General features: G+C 48.0%; 1 protein-coding gene across 1 annotated transcript in view; it reads right to left on the reverse strand.

The window, feature by feature from the left end:
- Positions 1-735: 735 nt before the first annotated feature.
- The window catches only part of LOC144510172 (anthrax toxin receptor 1-like), a 157,023-nt gene continuing 138,736 nt past the window's right edge, over positions 736-19,022 (reverse strand). The window contains exon 17 of the mRNA XM_078239609.1: positions 736-1,584. Coding sequence (XP_078095735.1) covers positions 1,309-1,584 — 276 coding nt within the window. The 3' untranslated portion in view covers positions 736-1,308. The remainder of the gene's footprint in view (positions 1,585-19,022) is intronic.

Raw genomic sequence — 19,022 nt, forward strand, 5'->3', positions numbered from 1 at the left:
CAAGCCTTTCCCGGATGCTAGGTGAAGAGATGGAGACACAGGCTCAGTCTCGCCTCTTTGCCTCCTGGTGCCCTGCTGGGATGTGAGAGGATGACTGGGCATCTCGTTTCCGCCGAGCCTGTATGTGGCGTCCGGAGCTGCGACTCAGCTCGGTGAGTGGGAAGGTTGAAAGCACCCCAGGGGGCAACACACACAAGGGCTCGCTCACGCCTCCACCCCGTGAGGAGGAAACTCCATCCTTGACAAAAAAGAAAGTCAAAAAACCGCAGAAAGGTCACGGCAATTTTCCAATTGTGGCCCGGCCAGAGGAGGGTGGAGACAGAATCATTTGCTGGAGGGACTTGGTTCAGTGAAGGGTGACCACCTTGCTGCCTGTCACCAGATACGCTTGGAACAGCTCTAAGCTGAACAGACCTATGGTGCTTGTATTGCCAGCCTTGCCCGCTCCCTTCTTCCATCCTGTTTCATAGAATTTCCTTCCTGCCTCTCTCCATTCCCCACTGCCTAACCTGCAAATTCTCAACTCACAAGGTGCATCTCTTTGACAGCTTCAGGCCAGAGTGAGGGATAGTGGGGAGGGGCGGGGGTGGGGTGGGGGGAAAACTTGCACCGAGACAAGCTGACTCTTGCCCACTGTTCCTTGACCGTGCCAGGCAGCGAACTCCTGCCCTCGTGAGACCCTCCCCCCCCCCCCATCCTACCCCATCCCCATTCCCGCCCCCCAACTGAGGCAAGATGACCCCTCCAAAAGTGAGGCCGAAGCTGAGGTCGAAAGTTACAGTCAATCTACTTGGTGCTCCCAAATCCAGCATGTCTGGCATGCCACTTTGTGACTCTTTTCATGAATAACATTACACCGAGGGTGACGCAATCCACAAGGAATATTGACAACCTTTCCATAAATTCATTTGGAGAGAAGTAAGAACTCAACAATCGACCCGGTCAAAATTCAACACACGCGGCAAAAGTTTGATGTTGAATTGTGACGCTCAGTTTAGTTGCAAAAAAGATACTAAAATGTAATAAGATATATATAAAATGGTAACTGTCGAATATCAATATATCACAAATGTAAAAGCGACGACGGATCAAGTTTAAGACAATAAAACGCCAACTTGAGGCGGCACAAGTCCAAAAGGATATTTGCTGTGGAAATTGGAGTTTGGTTTGATGTAGGCACCCTCCAATGAACGGACAAAAAGGGAAGAGTCTCCTTCAGGCCATTAGGGACCTTGACACAGTACCTCTTTGGTGCCCTTCCCGCCAGCTGTTGAGACGAAGGGTTAACCCACGCGACTTGCCCCGGGTTTAGAAAGAAGGGCGAGGAGGTGGGCGCGATGGGGGAGGAGCCCGTGTGGGTGGCGGTCCCGGCGGAGGTGGAGGCAGAGTGGAGGTGGGTGACGAAGAGGGCGAAGGAGTTGCTGACTGAGTGGGTGAGGGTTCAGGTGATGGGGCAGGCGATGCAGGCAGGCTTATGTTGGGGCGGTAGATGGGGGGCGGCCCATTGTTCCACATGTTGTTGTAGATGGGATAACTGGGTGGCTTTGCGTTGGTCTTTACTCTTGTGAAATTGATACAGCGACCCTGAGGGTAAAACAGAAAGGCAAAACGGTTACTCAATCCAGTTCAAAAATGTGATCGCTTGCACCAATATTTTACCCAGAAAGGCAGATATTAAATGAATTGAACAAAAACAACAACTTTTCTTCATATTTTTAAAAATTCATTTGTGGGACATGGGCGTCGCTGGCTGGCCAGCATTTATTGCCCATTCCTCATTGCCCTTGTAGGGCAGTTGAGAATCAACCCCATTGCTGTGGCTCTGGAGTCACATGTAGGCCAGACCAAGTAAGGATGGCAGATTTCCTTCACCTAAGGGGACATTAGTGAACCAGATGAGTTTTTCTGACAATCGGCAATGGTTTCATGGTCATCATTAGATTCTTAATTCCAGATATTGAATTCAAATTCCACCAACTGCTGTGGTAGGATTCGAACTCGGGTCCCCAGAAAGTTAGCTGAGTTGCTGGATTAATAGTCTAGCAATAATACCACTAGGCCATCACCTCCCCATATAACTCCTTTAAAGTAATAATACATCCCACGGCACTCCACTGACTTATTCTAAGACAAGGTACACATGAGGAAATGTGAGCTGCCAGGGAAGGTCGTAGAGGCGGGTACAATTACAACATTTGTACAACCAGGATGATAGGGAGTGGGATAGCTTGATCTTGGTTTCAGATAAAGCTCGGCACAATATCGTGGGCCGAAGGGCCTGTTCTGTGCTGTACTGTTCTATGTTCTATGTTCTATGTTAAAAGACAGTTGGACAGTTACATGGATGGGAAAGGTTTAGAGGGATAGGGACCAAACGCAGGCAAATGGGACTAGTTTGGTTTGGAAAACCTGGTCGGCATGGACGAGTTGGGCTGAAGGGCCAGTTGGTGTGCTGTATACCTCAATGACTCTATGAGATAACCAAAAGCTTGATGAGAGAACAAAGAACAATACAGCACAGGAACAGGCCCTTCGGCCCTCCAAGCCCGCGCCGCTCCCCGGTCCAGGATTGAATCCTGAATCCAGGATCACCACCCAATTTTCCAGCCTATCTACATACCAATATCCTAACCACCGAGCTGTCCCTCACAGCTACGATGCTTTGTTCATTACAACCTATTAACTCACCCCCACCCCCCCATTCCAGACCATGTGATCTCCAGGGAGAGGCGAAAACCCAGAGTGAAAAACCCCAGGGCCAATATGGGGAAAAAAAAAATCTGGGAAATTCCTCTCCGACCCCCTGAGGCGATCGAAACGAGTCCAGGAGATCACAATGGCCCTGATCGGAAAATGCTTCCCAACCCTAGTCATTTCCACTTCCACGAACACCATATGAATTCCCTGCCCCCGAGACAGGTTCCCAACTATCCGCAGTCTCGCTCTGTACTGGCACCAGCAAGATGATCATAAAATGAAGCCTTGAAACGAGAAACCAGGAACAATTAGCCCGCGCCGCTCCCTGGTCCAAACTAGACCACTCTTTTGTATCCCTCCATTCCCACTCCGTTCATATAGCTGTGGGTCTTAGAGGAGGAAAGTAAGGTGGAGTTGTGTGGAGGTTTAGAGAGGGAATTACAGACCTCGGGGCCCAGACAACTGAATGCCCAGCCACTGCTGGTGGAGTCATTATAACTGGAATGCAGGAGAGGGCAGAATTAAAGAACACATAAATAAGAAAATATAGCCACTCAGCCCATCCAACCTCTCCTATATTATAGGATATGTGATCTGACTGTTTATCATATGTCCCATTCCAATTCCACACATCCTGTTGGGTCACACATCTGGCTAAAATTCCTTCTGGAAGGCTTCGAAACGATTCAGGCTTACAAATTACATTCCAGAAGTCAACAGCACAAGCTCTGAGGAAGGAATCTCTGAAAGAAATTCCTTCCTCAGAGGGGGTCTGGAGGATATCAATTCATTCTGCCTTTTTGGGTTGGATCATCTTTTCACACTGTAGCGTTGTGTTGTACGTATACATATCAGATGTAACTAAATTCATAAGTTCATAAGATGTCGGAGCAGAATTAGGCCATTCGGCCCATTGAGTCCACTCCGCCATTCCGATCATGGCTGATATGCTCCTCATCCCCATGTTCCTGCCTTCCCCCCACCCCATAACCCTTCAACCCATTACCAATTAAAAATCTGCCTAACCCCTCCTTTAAATTTACTCACTGCCCCAGCATCCACCGCACTTTGGGGGAGCGAATTCCGCAGATTCACAACCCCTTTGGGAGAAGTAGTTTCTCCTCAACTCTGTTTTAAATTTGCTACCCAATGAGGAAGCTGTCTGTAAGATGACTGCAACAATGTCACCACACAGCACATTGGGGCATTCCTTCTCAAGAACTCCACCCATGGTACACACTGACAACCTTTGCCTCTTGAAGCTGGTCCAGCAAGGAGAGTTGGGAGAACTCTCCATCAATATGGCCGATTGGATTGGACAATCAAACGCATTTGCGTAAACATCTCTGCAGTTGCTTGGGAGTTGTGCAAGTATGGGACATTGTTTGAAGAACATCCAGAATTTGAAGACAATCTTGTTCCAGCTCATTAGTGCAACAATTAGTGGAATGCATCGTTCACGTCATCCCCAGGATCTTCAGTGCTGACTGGCGTCACACCACTCAACAACACTTTGGGTTATCCTTCTAGACACCTCATTCAAGGAGAGATACAAATAGAATCTGACCAAGAGATGTCTACTTAAAAAGGAATCAGTACTCTGTATGCTCTGTATAAAGGCATGCTTGCCTTTATAGGACAGGGCATAGAGTATAAAAGTTGGGGTCTGATGTTGCAGATGTATAGAACGTTGGTTCGGCCGCATTTGGAATACTGCGTCCAGTTCTGGTCGCCACACTACCAGAAGGACGTGGAGGCTTTGGAGAGAGTACAGAGGAGGTTTACCAGGATGTTGCCTGGTATGGAGGGGCTTAGTTATGAGGAGAGATTGGGTAAACTGGGGTTATTCTCCCTGGAAAGATGGAGGATGAGGGGAGACTTAATAGAGGTGTATAAAATTATGAAAGGCATAGATAGGGTGAACGGTGGGAAGCTTTTCCCCAGGTCGGTGGTGACGTTCACGAGGGGTCATAGGTTCAAGGTGAAGGGGGGGGAGATTTAACACGGATATCAGAAGGACATATTTTACACAGAGGGTGGTGGGGGCCTGGAATGCGCTGCCAGGCAAGGTGGTGGAGGCGGACACACTGGGAACGTTTAAGACTTATCTAGACAGCCATATGAACGGAGTGGGAATGGAGGGATACAAAAGAATGGTCTAGTTTGGACCAGGGAGCGGCGCGGGCTTGGAGGGCCGAAGGGCCTGTTCTTGTGCTGTATTGTTCTTTGTTCTTTGTGTCACAAGGCAGTGGAAGCCCTGCCAAATACCTGGCAGGAAGATCAGCGAAGATGTTACAACTGTAATGACTTCAAAGAGGCTCATGAGGTTGGCCTCTTGGATCGCCTGCCCAATCAGAGAGCCTTGCCTGCATATAAAAATGGGAGTGTCAGGTCCACTGGGACTCCTGATTCTGCTTGTGTACCAGAAGCACTCTCAGAGTGAAATAGAGTGTGTTTTTAAATTCATTTGTGGGTCGTGGGTGTTGCTGGCTGGCCAGCATTTATTGCCCATCCCTAGTTGCCCTTGAGCTGAGTGACTTGCTAGGCCATTTCAGAGAGCATTTGAGAGCCAATCACATTGTTGTAAACTCTGGAGTCACGTGTAGGCCAGACCGAGTAAGGACGGCAGATTTCCTTCCCTGAATAAAGGGGATCTGGTGAAGGGATACCAGCCTCTGAGGAGTTATTTCAACAACAGAAGTGTGTTGGGTTAGTCAGAGTCACTGGGATGTTGGATCAGCGAGACCGCAGAATTAGTGTAATCATTGGCTTGGTAGAATTGCTGAGTCAACTAGAAAGGAAAAAAGAATGAAAGGTTGTTATTTCTGTAGACCTCCCAAGCTGTTTTACAGCCAATGAGATAGTTATTGTTGGAATGTTTAAGTCAAACAGCAATGGGATCATTGTCATCTGAGGGGTTGGCAGTTATGGCCATGTGGTACAAATGTGTACCATGATGTAACGGTGACATCAGCAGTCAATTTCAAGATGGCAGAGCCTGTACACGAGAGAGGTGTACTTCCCTCGAAGCTCAGACATAGCATAGTGTAAATCAAGGAGTGTATGAGGAAGCCTGCTTGAGTTAGAGCTAACTCCCCGCTCAGAGGTAATGGGAAATCTTCCCAATCCAGAACAGGCTAGACATTACCCGAACAGAGACCCCAGTAATATTCAAAGTGGAAACCAAATAATGACCGGATAATTTCTTTTGTGATGTCAATTGGGGGATAAATATTGGCCAGGACATTGGATCGGTTCGATGGTTGGATCAATATAACCATTGGGTTACTATCATTTGATATCACTTATGTCCTCGAGGGAAGGAAATCTGCCGTTCTTATCTGGTCTGGCCTACATATGACTCCAGAGCCACAGCAATGTGGTTGACTTTCAAGTGTCCTCCAAAGGGCCACGAGGGATGGGCAATAAATGCTGGGCCCAGCCAGCGACGCCCATGTCCCTTGAATGAATGAAACAAAGCTACAATCTTGATTAAGCCGCTACAACAGTTGACTCAGTGACCTTCTGCTGTCATGTTATTATGAAGAAGGATTCAGTATACTTTTCTCACAGTCTAATCTACATGCTACGTGCAAAGATGTGTAAAGTGACAGATGCACCATTTAGTTTGCATTGCCTCTCCTCATTCTTGCTTGTAAAGTGTATCAGTTGCACATCACTGCGTTCAGTTTCATCTGCCACACATCCAACTGAGCGGCACAGTGGTTGGCACTGCTGCCTTTCAGCGCCAGGGCCCCAGGTTCAGTTCCGGCCTCGGGGTCACTGTGTGGAGTTTGCACATTCTCCCCGTGTCTGCGTGGGTTTCCTCCCACAGTCCAAAGATGTGCGGGTTAGGTTGATTGGCCCTTAATGTCAGGGGGACTAGCTAGGATAAATGTGTGGGGTTACGGGAATTGTGAGTGGGATTGTGGTCAGTATAGACTCGATGGGCCGAATGGCCTCCTTCTGTACTGTAGGGATTCTATTCTATTTCTATTCTATTTCTATTTCAATGAAGAGATCATTATTTACCACTTTGAAGAGGGGCCTTGTACACCGAGAAGCAATGCCCTTCATTCTGATGAACACTCCTACGCTCTGTAGTTCCCCGGTCCCTCAGCCAATATTGCTACTCTTCCTTCATTGCCACGGGCTTCAATTTTCCTAACAGTCTGTTTTGTGGCACTTTATTAAATACCTTCTGAACGTCCGTACACATGACAGTGAACACACCAGCCCCATCGACCCCCTCCATTACTTCATCCAACAGTGCAATCAAGTTGGTCAGGAACAATTCAACTTCAACAAATCCCTGCTGGCTGCCATTTATTTTTCCGACTTGTTTCTCTAATAGGCGGCACAGTGGTACAGTGGTTAGCACTGCTGCCTCACAGCGCCAGGGACCCGGGTTTGATTCCAGCCTCGGGATCATGGTCTGTGTGGAATTTGCACATTCTCCCTGTGTCTGTCTGGGTTTCCTCCGGGTGCTCCGGTTTCCTCCCACACTCCAAAGGGTTAGGTGGATTGGCTATGCTCAATTGCCCCTAAGTGTCAGGGGGACTAGCTAAGGTAAATGCATGGGGTTATGGGGATAGGGCCTGGGTGGCATTGTGGTCAGTGCAGACTTGATGGGCCGAGTGGCCTCCTTCTGCGCTATAGGGATTCGATGATTGTAACTTTGTGCCTGTCTGGCTTTGAAGAGTTTCCCCACCACTGACATTAGGCTGACCGGCCTGTAATGAATGGGTTCACCCCTCTCCCCTCGTTGTTAACCAGGGTGTAAAATTTGCAAAGCTCCAGTCTTCTGGGACCCAGTCTCATACTCCGGGGGATGATTGTACACCGAGCCCACACCTTCACTGGCAGAGTGCGATCAGCTTGGAAATGGTCCAGAACGTGGAGTGAATGCCTTGAATCCAGACTCTCCTCACGCTTTGTGGGTACCAACCGGTTGAGTTGAATCCCCAGTCCTGCTTTCACTGTCGCTGTTGGGTGGAGAATGGGAGACGGGTGCCGAGATAGATCCAAGCACGGCTAGACCGACAGCGCTTAGTTCGCCCTTCGCGTGTTGTTTAGACATTATTAATGGGCAGCTCCCTCCCTCAGAACCTTTCTTCATCACAGGTTTGTACATTGTACATTGTTGGAACTCATGCACATTGAGCCCGGGTGGGCCTGAAGAGGGAGCAGGTGATCTGACTCTCCATAACCCAAGGGACTCAAGTCTATTGTCAACACTTGCAAATATATCGGCCGTTCCTTCACAGTCGCTGGGTCAAAATGCTGCAACTCCCTCCCTAACAGCACTATAGGTGTACCGAAACTTCAGGGACTGCAGTGGTTCTAGAGGGGGGTGGGGGGGGCGGGGGCGAGGGGGGGGGGGAGGGGGGAGGGGGAGCTCACCACCACTTTCTCAAGGGGCAATTGAGGATGGGCAATCAATGCTGGCCCAGCCAGAATATGTGGGCTGTGTTTTCGCTGGCAAGACGGAGGCTGAAGGGCGACCTGAGAGGTAGAGGCCTACAAAATTATGAGAGGCACAGACAGAGCGGATAGTCAGAGGCTTTTTCCCAGGGTGGAAGAGTCGAGAACGTAAGAACATAAGAACATAAAAACTAAGGGCAGGAGTAGGCCATCCGGCCCCTGCTCCACCATTCAATAAGATCATGGCTGATTTTTTGTGGACTCAGCTCCACTTACTCGCTCCCGCTCACCATAACCCTTAATTCCTTTACTGTTCAACAATCTATCGATCCTTGCCTTAAAAACATTCAATGAGGCAAGACTACAAGAGTGCACAGGGTTTAAGGCGAGGGGGGGTTCAGTTGAGGGGAGACATGCGGGGAAACTTTTTTCACACAGAGGGTGGTGGGTGCCTGGAACGCGCTGCCAGTGGAGTTGGTGGAGGAGGCAGGTATGTTAGCAATGTTCAAGGTGTACCTTGATGGGCACATGAATGGGATAGGAACTGCACATTGGCACAGGCTTGATGGGCCGAAGGGCCTGTTCCTGTGCTGTATTGTTCTTTGTTCTTTTTCGTTAGTCCCTCAAGGGCAATTTTTTTAAAAAGTGAACTGTTTGCGATGATTTGAAAGGCGCCACAAGTCGAAAAGGTTTGCAGTCTGGGTAGATGAGGGTTAAAGCTCATACAGTGCAGTACAGTTGGCCACTGTCCAATAGCTTTGTTTGTGCTGTTCTGGAGTAGAGTGCAGTAGATGTAGGCAGTGGTCAGACAGTAATTAAAGCAAGACGCTCGCTGACTGCAGGCGGCTCGATGCTGATGTTCGACGGGCGGTTCTGAATCTGCCAAGTCAGCAAGAAACCTGCAGTTCCTTTCCTTTGTCTGAATCCGACTCCAGCCCCGCTGCACACTGAGACAGAATTCACTCACTGAGGTTTCAGGGCGATGTGTGTACTCGTACGCATGGGCCTCACAAAAATAAACACACAGGAGCAGCACTGTGGAAAATAACATGGACCCCCCCCCCCCGCCCCCCATCCCCTCCTCCCCTAAACCACCCCCGTCAAGCACACTCCTTTCCAATTTGGGGGTATGTTGTTGAGGGAGGGGCCAAGGACCACCTCACACACTGAGCATGGCGACAGTGGTTCCAACCATCATTCACTTGGAATGCTCCCAATGTTTGCAGTCACCAAGTAACTTGAGGTCGCTCCACAGCTGTGGTGCTGCGGTGCCAGCGGAGGAGGAATGATATGCCTGGGGTTGTTAGCACAGCAGGAAGGGAAAGGGGGCTCTCGCTGCATGAGGCACCCCCCCCCCCCCCACAAACAGGGACGTGAGGCCTTGTTTCTGTTCAGTTGCGCCATACAACATATTCAATCCTTTCCAACCGTTGTCTCCGTTACGTGTGGGAGTGAGGGAGACCAAAGCCTCAGTCAATGGTTTCATAGCAGTGGTGGCACAGTGGTTAGCACTGTCGCCTCACAGCGCTAGGGACCCAGGTTCGATTCCCGGCTTAGAGTTATAGAGGAAACAGGCCCTTCGGCCCAGCTTGTCCATGCCGCCCAGTTTTTACCGTTGTTAGTCTCAATTGCCCGCGTTTGGCCCATTTCCCTCTATACCCATCTTACCTATGTAACTGTCTACATGCTTTTTAAAAGACAAAATTGTACCCGCCTCTACCACTACCTCTGAGAGCTCGTTCCAGACACTCACCACCCTCTGAGTAAAACAATTGCCCCTCAGTTGGATCACTATCTGTGTGGAATCTGCACGTTCTCCCCGTGTCTGCATGGGTTTCCTCCGGGTGCTCCAGTTTCCTCACACAGTCCGAAAGACGTGCTGGTTAGGTGCATTGGCCATGCTAAATTCTCCCTCAGTGTACCCAAGCAGGCGCCGGAGTATGGCGACTTATAACTTCATTGCAGTGCTAATGTAAGCCTACTTATCACACTAATACATAAACTTAAACTTAGATGAGAACATACCAATTAGGGGTAGGCCATTCGGCCCCTCAAGCCTGCTCTGCCATTCAATGACACTATGACTGATGTGATTGGAACCTCAACTCCACATTGCCACCGACCTGTGATCACCTTTGACTCCATTGTTAGTCAGGAATCTTGCTAACTCTCCTTTAGACATATTCAATGGCCCCGCCTCCACCACTCTCTGGGGGAGAGTTCCAAAGATTCACAACCCTCAGAGAGAAAAATCCTCATCTACGTCTTAAAGGGGAGACCCCTTATTTTTAAACTGTGTCCCCTTGTTCTAGTCTCTCCTACAAGGGGACACGTCCCTTCAGAATCCAACCTGGCCATTCATCTTAGGATTTTACATGTTACCTCACAAACTTCGAAACTCTGATGGATACTGGCCCAGCCTGTCCAACCTTTCCTCATAAGATAACCACCTCCCATTTCAGATATCAATCCCATGGACCTTCTCTGAACTGCTTCTGACACACTTATATCTTTTCTTAAATCAGAGACCAAAACTGTACAGTGTACTCCAGATGTGGTCCCGCCAACTCTCTGTACAACCTCTGTAGCAAAATATCTCTGCTTCTCTTCAAGGGCGACACGGTGGCACAGTGGTTATCACTGCTGCCTCACAGTTCTAGGGACCAGGGTTCGATTCCTGGCTTGGGTCACTTTGTACGTGGAGTTTGCACATTCTGCCTCTGTCTACGTGGGTTTCCTTCGGGCGCTCCAGTTTCCTCCCGCACTCCAAAGATGTGTGGGTTAGGTGGATTGACCGTGCTAAATTGTCCCTTAGTGTCATGGGGATTAGCTAGGGTAAATGTATCGGGTTACGGGGTTGTGGGGATAGGGCCTGGGTGCGATTGTGGTGCAGATTCAATGGGCTGAATGGCCTCCTTCTGCATTGTAGGATTCTATGATTCTTATATTCCTATCCATTTGCAATAAACATCAACATTCCATTTGCCTTCCCAATTAATCACTGATTGTACCTGCAAACCCTAGGGGAATTTCACAGTAACTTCATTGGAGTGTTAATGTAAGCCTTACTAATAAATAAATTTTAACTTTAAAAACTAACTTTTCCCGATTCATGTCCTCGGACACCCAGATCCCTCTGTATCCTGGAGCTCTGCAATCTCTCACCTTTTAAATAACATGCTGCCTTTGCACTCTTCCTGCCCAAGTGGACAAGTTGACATTTTCCCCCATTGTGCTCCATCTGCCAATCTTTTCCCACTCATTTAACCGTACAATCCTTTGTCGATTCTTCCCTGTGACTTTGTATCTCCAGCCAATTTAGCAACTGTACATTTGGTCCCTTCATCCAATTCATTGATATAAATTCTAAGTAGTTGAGGCCCCAGCACTGAACCCTGTGGCACTCCAGTTATTGCATCTTGACAAACCAAAGAAGATCCATCTATGGCAACACTGCTTCCTGTTGCTAACCAATCCTCTATCCATACCCCATAACCAATCCTCTATCCATGCCACTACGTTACCTCCCTACACAATGAACTCTTACTTTGCATAGTAATCTTTAATGTGGCACCCTGTCAAATGCCTTCTGGAAATCTAAGCACAGTACATCCACAGATTCCCCTTTATCCACATTGCTTTTGACTTGCTCAAAGAACGCCAATAGTTAGTCAAACGTGATTTTCCTTGCATGAAACCATGTTGACTCTGCCTGAATGTATTGAGAATTTTGAAGTGTCCTGTTATAACCCCCTTGCCATGGACTAAACATATGGCATCATGCCACCAAAGCTGGTCAAAGGGCTTATATTTGAATCCTACACCAGTGGGGTCCAGTTCGCCTCATCTGCTTCTGTTGAGTTGCATTGAATCATAGAATTCCTACAGTGTAGAAGGAGGCCATTTGGCCCATCGAGTCTCAACTGACCACAATCCCACCCAGGCCCGATCCCCATAACCCCATGCATTTATCCTAGCTCGTCCTCCTGACACTAAGGGGCAATTTAGCATGGTCAATCCACCTAACCCGCACATCTTTGGACTGTGGGAGGAAACCGGAACACCCGGATGAAACCCACACAGACACAGGGAGAACGTGCAAACTCGACACAGACAGTGACCCAAGCTGGGAATTGAACCCGGGTCCTTGGCGCTGTGAGGCAGCAGTGCTAACCACTGTGCCATCGTGCTGCCTCGTGGTAGATCTCGGTGGTAGATCTTCTATGGAAGGAGATGTCAAGGCGATGAGGATGTAGCATTGAGTGAAAATTGAATGAAATTATCATTCACATTTGTACAGAAGTTCTTGTGTTCTGGACAGTGTCTCACAATGATTGGTAAGTGTTTTGAACAGTAGCAACATTGGAAGATGAGGGTGAAAGGTCAGTCACTCCATTTTAAACACCAACTGATGGAGCAATTGTCATGACAAAGAGTATTGTGGATGGTTCAGCAGAGTGTGGACAAGAAAGGTGAACCACCGAGGAGGGCATGTGCCAACCCAAGACTGGGAAGATTGGTACAGTGGGATGGCGAGGGGCAAGGGCTTGAGGGATATGAAAGCAAAGATATTGATATTGAGGTCCAAGAACAGTACTTTTCACTGTATCCCAATACATGTGACAATAATAAATCAAATCAAATCTGAATAGTTCTAATTTCTTCCCTCGCTCAGTCTTTCACCTCCAACCAGCCCCTCCCCCTCCACCTCTCCAACCTTCAACTTTCCCCCACTCACCTCCTGACCGTCTTGTCAAGAGAGCATTTGTGGCTCACGGGAAGGCCAGCATTGTTAGATAATTGGGTTCCTGACGGGGACAGCCCACGGCTGACCCAGTCTTGAGCCGTTGCAACATTTCCCAGAAGAGGCAGTTGCTAATCTCTGACATCGGTCCCGTAGGAAAGCTCCATGCTTGACCCCGGATCTCTGTGCATGAGTCGAACAAGGATAAACACGCCACTTGACTGTAAAGGTGACGGACCCAGCCTGGTCTCCTCACTCAAGGAGGGACACTTTCAAGCGTTGAAAGGGGAGGCATTCTGGGAGTCGAACATTTGGAAGAACTGAGAATTCTTTTCTGCGCTAGGAACCATCAGTCATAACTGTTCACGATACCTCTCAAAGGATAAAACCAGATGTCAACCAGAGAAGTTATGTAACAACCCTGTTTAGTTTGGCCAAGTTACAAAATTTCTACCCCCATTCTGTCCAAAATATTCATAGTTCTCCTGCAAAAAAAATGCACATACTGCCTGTGTGTTTTGCTGACAGCTGCTTCCTATCCTTTTCGACCATAGTTCCTATTGCTTCCCATATTTTCTTCCCTGCTCTCGCTTTCCTTGCCGGGGTGTCTTTGACTGCAGAGGCAGCTGTGTCAGCATTCCCAAACCCTCTTGCTGCTTAATGGTAGATGACCATCCCAATAATGTTCAGCACCTTTCCTTTTCTGTCCCCGCTTGAAGGAGGTTCTTCCAAAGACAACACTGAAATCAGCAATGAACGTAATAACACACGGCTCCAGGGTATGGGGTGGCCGCCGGCATCTTACCAACACCCACTTAATCAACCACTAATCAACTCAGAGAAATCATTTTTCTCATCTGACATCTTGGTGCAGAGCAGACTGTAGCCTTTGAATGCTCTCTGACCACTTTTGGTTTGATATGCTTTGATTCATTATCGTCACATGTATTGGGGCACAGTGAAAAGTATTGTTTCTTGCACGCCATACAGACAAGGCATTTACCAGGATGCTACCGGGACTTGATGGTTTGAGTTATAAGGAGAGGCTGGATGGACTGGGACTTTTTTCCCTGGAGCATGGGAGGCTTATAGAAGCTTATAAAATAATGAGGGGCACAGATCAGCTAGATAATCACTATCTTTTCCCAAAGGGAGGGGAATCTAAAACTAGAGGGCATAGTTTTAAGGTGAGAGGGGAGAGATATAAAAGTATCCAGAAGGGTAATTTTTTCACACAGAGGGTGGTGAGTGTCTGGAACAAGCTGCCAGAGGTAGTAATAGAGGCGGGTACAATTTTGTCTTTTAAAAAGCAATTAGACAGTTACATGGATAAGATAGGTCAAAAGGGATATGGGCCAAATGCGGGCAATTGGGACGAGCTTAGGGGTTTAAAAAAAAAGGGCGGCATGGACAAGTTGGACTGAAGAGCCTGTTTCCATGCTGTAAACCTCTATGACTCTATGGCATACCATTCATAGAGAAGGAAAGGAGAGAGTGCAGAATGTAGTGTTACAGTCATAGCTAGGGTGCAGAGAAAGATCAATTTATGTGAGATAGGTCCATTCAAAAGTTTGATGTCAGCAGGGAAGAAACTGTTCTTAAGTCGGTTGGTACGTGACCTCAGACTTTTGTATCTTTTTCCCGACGGAAGAAGGTGGAAGAGAGAATGTCCGGGGTGTGTGGGGTCCTTAATTGTACAGACTCCTTTTCTGAGGCAGCAGGAAATGTAGACAGAGTCAATGAATGGGAGGCTGGTTTGTGTGATGGACTGGGCTTCATTCATGACCCTTTGTAGTTTCTTGTGGTCTTGGGCAGAGCAGGAGCCATACAAGCTCTATAAACTCATACCAAGCCACTTGTAGAATAATAGCTTAATAGTTCTGGATATCAGATAGTGATGCACATCATGATGCAACAGCAGTCATATGCAAGATTCTTAGAAGAGAAGATGGAATAGTCTTGTGATAATCCCCAGGTCACTGATTGACCTCCCTGCAGGATCAGTAGAATACGAGCTCCCTGGTGATTGGTAAAAGTTTACAGTTTATTTATTAGTGTCACAAGTAGGCTTAATTAACGCTGCAATGAAGTTACTGTGAAAATCCCCTAGTCACCACACTCCGGCGCCAGTTCAGGTACACTGGGGGAGAATTTAGCATCTAACCAGTATGTCATTTGGACTGTGGGAGGAAACCGGAGCACCCGGAGGAAACTCACGCAGACACGGGGAGAAGGTGCAGGCTCCGCACAGATGGTCACCCAAACTGGGAATCAAACCCGGGTCCCTGGCGTTGTGAGGCAGCACTGCCAGCCACCGTGTAATCAACTAAATAGCTGGAGCTCGTATACCGAGCCCTTTATAAAGCAGGCCCCCGAGTGGGTCCATTATTGCATTGTCCCGGTTGGGCCTGTTTGTGTTCACCGCAGAGTTGTAGTTTTTGCTTTACTTTATTTTGTGCAATAAAGCACCGTTCCTTTGCAGCTGACTCCTGGAGTTATTCCAAGTCCGAACATGAGAGAGATGTACTTACCTGGAAGCCTATTATTTCTCTAGTGCAGATAAGGTAGTCTTTGAAGAAACCGACTGGAGTTAGGCCCAAGTCACTCGTCAGTAGAGGGAACCCTTCCCAATGCAGATTAGGCCACAGGTGACTTGGAGGGAGATCTAACGACATCTAGCGGCATGGTGGCACAGCGGTTAGCACTGCTGCCTCACAGCGCCAGGGATCCAGGTTTGATTCCTGGTTTGGGTCACTGTCTGTGTGAAGTTTGCACGTTCTCCCTGTGTCTGCGTGGGTTTCCTCCGGGTGCTCCGGTTTCCTCCCACAGTCTGAAAGACCTGCTGGTTAGATGCATTGGCCGTGCTAAATTCTCCCTCATTGTACCCGAACAGGCGCCGGAATGTGGTGGCTGGGGGATTTTCACAGGAACTTCATTGCAGTGTTAATGTAAGCCTTACTTGTGACAATAATAAACAAACTTTAAACTTTGAATTGTACTTAAAAGTTTTCTCAAAGTGGGACTCAAACCACAAAACACCGCTCACTCCTTAGCGGAAGATGTATGTCACAGTCAATGGTGAAATGCTGGGTGGCCAGACCTTTCAGACCACCCCAGAGAATTTATCACAATTTAAATATGTAAGTTCTTGCTGTTTGTTCTTGTTTATTTTTAAAAATGTTACGTTGTGGCACACCCTGGCATCATGACGAGATTGCAGACTTTGTTCGGAACAAAAAACATCTATTGATAAGAAGCTAAAATCATAGAATCCCTCCAGTCCAGAAAAAGGCCATTCAGCCCATCAAGCCGCAACCGACTACAATCCCGCCCAGACCATGTCCCAGTTACCTCACGTATTTACCCTGCTAGTCCCCCTGGCACTAAGGGGCAATTCAGCATGGCAAATCCACCTAACCCGCACATCTTTCAAACTGTGGGAGGAAACTGGAGCACCCGGGGGAAACTCACAACACCAGGGACCTGGGTTTGATTCCCAGCTTGGGTCACTGTCTGCGCGGAGTCTGCACGTTCTCCCCGTGTCTGCATGGGTTTCCTCCGGGTGCTCCAGTTTCCTCCCACAGTCCAAATGATTAGATGCTAAATTCTCCCCCTGTGTACCTGAACTGGCGCCGGAGTGTGGCGACTAGGGGAGAATGTGCAGACTCCACACAGACAGTCACCCAAGATCGGAATTGAACCCGGGCCCCTGGTGTTGTGAGGCAGGTAACCATTGTGTCAACGTGTCGCCCTATTGAAAAATTCCTGTATATCTAGAAGCAGAGGATACATCTCCCTGTCCAAGAGGTGGCTTTACATTTTTAGGATTGATCCAAGTTGTCAGCAGGCTAAAACAAAACTATTGTTCCTGCAGTACTGATGCAGTGCCACTAGATGCCCCTGGTATGCCTCTCGCTAAGGGTACTGAAGTTACCTCGAGAACACGGTTCTGTTTCATCTTCTGCCCTCATTCACCCTCTTCCCACCCACCCATTAAAAGGCTACCATTTACAATGGAGAGGCAACAGATTTATGCTGCAGCTTTTCTCAAATAACGGGGCTTCCTAAACCCAGGACCTGTGTGGAAAAAAACTCTTGAAGTCAAAATACTGCAGAAACTGGAATCTGAAACAAAAACAGAAACTGCTGGAAAATCTCAACAAGTCTGTCAGCATCTGTGGAGAGAGAATAGAGCCAAACGCTTCGAGTCAGGACGCAGTCTCGAAAAGGTTTGAGGTGTCTAGATCACCAATAACCTGTCCTGGTCCCCCCACGCCGACACTATCAACGCCTCTACTTTCTCAGAAGACTAAGGAAATTTGGCATGTCAGCTACGACTCTCGCCAACTTTTACAGATGCACCATAGAAAGCATTCTTTCTGGATGTATCACGATGTGGAGTTGCCGGCGTTGGACTGGGGTGGGCACTGTAAGTAGTTTCACAACACCAGGTTAAAGTCCAACAGGTTTATTTGGCAGCACGAGCTTTCGGTGAGTTGCTCCTTCATCAGGTGAGTGCCTGAACAACCATCAGGTTGTATCACAGTTTGGTCTGGCTCCTGCTCTGCCCAAGACCGCAAGAAATTACAAACGGTCGTGAATGTAGCCCAATCCATCAGTCAATGGGCCTCCCACCCATTGACACCGTCTACACTTCCCGCTGCCTCAGAAAAGCAGCCAGCATAATTAAGGACCCCACGCACCCTGGGTATACTCTCTCACAACGTCGTCCGAGGGGAAAAAGATACGAAAGTCTGAGGTTACGTACCAACCGACTCGAGAACAGCTTCTTCCCTGCTGCCATTTTAAATGGACCTACCTCGCGCTAAGTTGATCTTTCTCTACACCCTGGCTATGGCTGTAACACTACATTCTGCACCCTCTCCTTTCCTTCTCTATGGACGGTATGCTTTTTCTGTATAGCACGCAAGAAACAATACTTTTCACTGTACACTAATGCATGTGACAATAATAAATCAAATCAAATCAAATCAAAAACTCTTATCGAGTCTACTCTTGGGTGCCATTCCTGGAGCAGACCCATTTGATCTGGTGTTGCCTGGTTTTGGTGTTTAACATTGACAAAGCAGTGTCTCGGAATGAGCTTGAAATGTTGCATTCCCCTTGAATGTGTGATGTGGGTTGGAAATCAAGGGGAAAGCATCTTGCATCAATCATAAATCTCAAAGAGCTGACGTTGACGTCCACAAGGCTGGCTGAGACAACACTGAGGAAGAGAACACATCTCTTCCACAAAGGGAGTGGATGGTCCCTTCAAGGATCCCAGTCCTGCAGGTGACGGTTTTTTTTCAGTCAGATCAAATAGAAAGTCCACACCAGCTAATACCTTCCACAAGGCCACCATTAAACGCAGGCAGCTCCTGTTCAATGCAATTCATTCTTGGCAGAATTAAAACACTCAATTAACAGAAAACAGACAATCCTCAGGAACCAGTCGTGCCCTGATGTGAATTCATTGACCACTGATCTGTCAGTGACTGGCACGCCCCATAAAGCGATGGGGCTCCCTCCTTCCCATCACCAATTCAAGTCTATCCACAATGTCTTTTTGTATTATCTCAAGAGGAGTGAAGGTAGAAAGCAAGTAGGAATGGCACTGAGCGCAGCAGTGGTTTTGAGGCTGTGACAGTGGCTAAAACATAAATAAATGAAAGGAGAACCAGTTGAAGAGTGTGCTGTGGTCAGCAAGGCCAACCTTCCTGTTTGTGCTGCTTGTAATGCAGGTTCGAGTTGCTGAGATGACTGTGTGTTTTGGAAATCCGATGACTTTTCATGTTAGTCAACAGAAGCAATTCTTAAAGTTTATTTATCAGTGTCACAAGTAAGGCTTACATTAACACTGCAATTAAGTTAACGTGAAATTCTGCCACATGTCCCTGTTCAGGAGGCAATGCTGTGGTTTGCTCAGCAGCAGCCTGTTAACAAGTACCTGGATGAGTACTTGGCATGGCGTAACATTCAGGGCTATGGGCCAAGTGCTGGCAAGTGGGATCAGGTGGGCAGGTCAGGGCCTTTCCTGTGTTGGTGCAGATTCGATGGGCTGAAGGGCCTCTTCTGCACTGTGGTATTCTGTGATTCAGTGTAATGTTTTGGACAGACCTTCGACATTTGCTGCTTGCATCTTGCCATGTGACAG

The sequence above is a fragment of the Mustelus asterias genome, chromosome 22, assembly GCF_964213995.1.
Source record: "Mustelus asterias chromosome 22, sMusAst1.hap1.1, whole genome shotgun sequence".
NCBI lineage: Eukaryota > Metazoa > Chordata > Chondrichthyes > Carcharhiniformes > Triakidae > Mustelus > Mustelus asterias.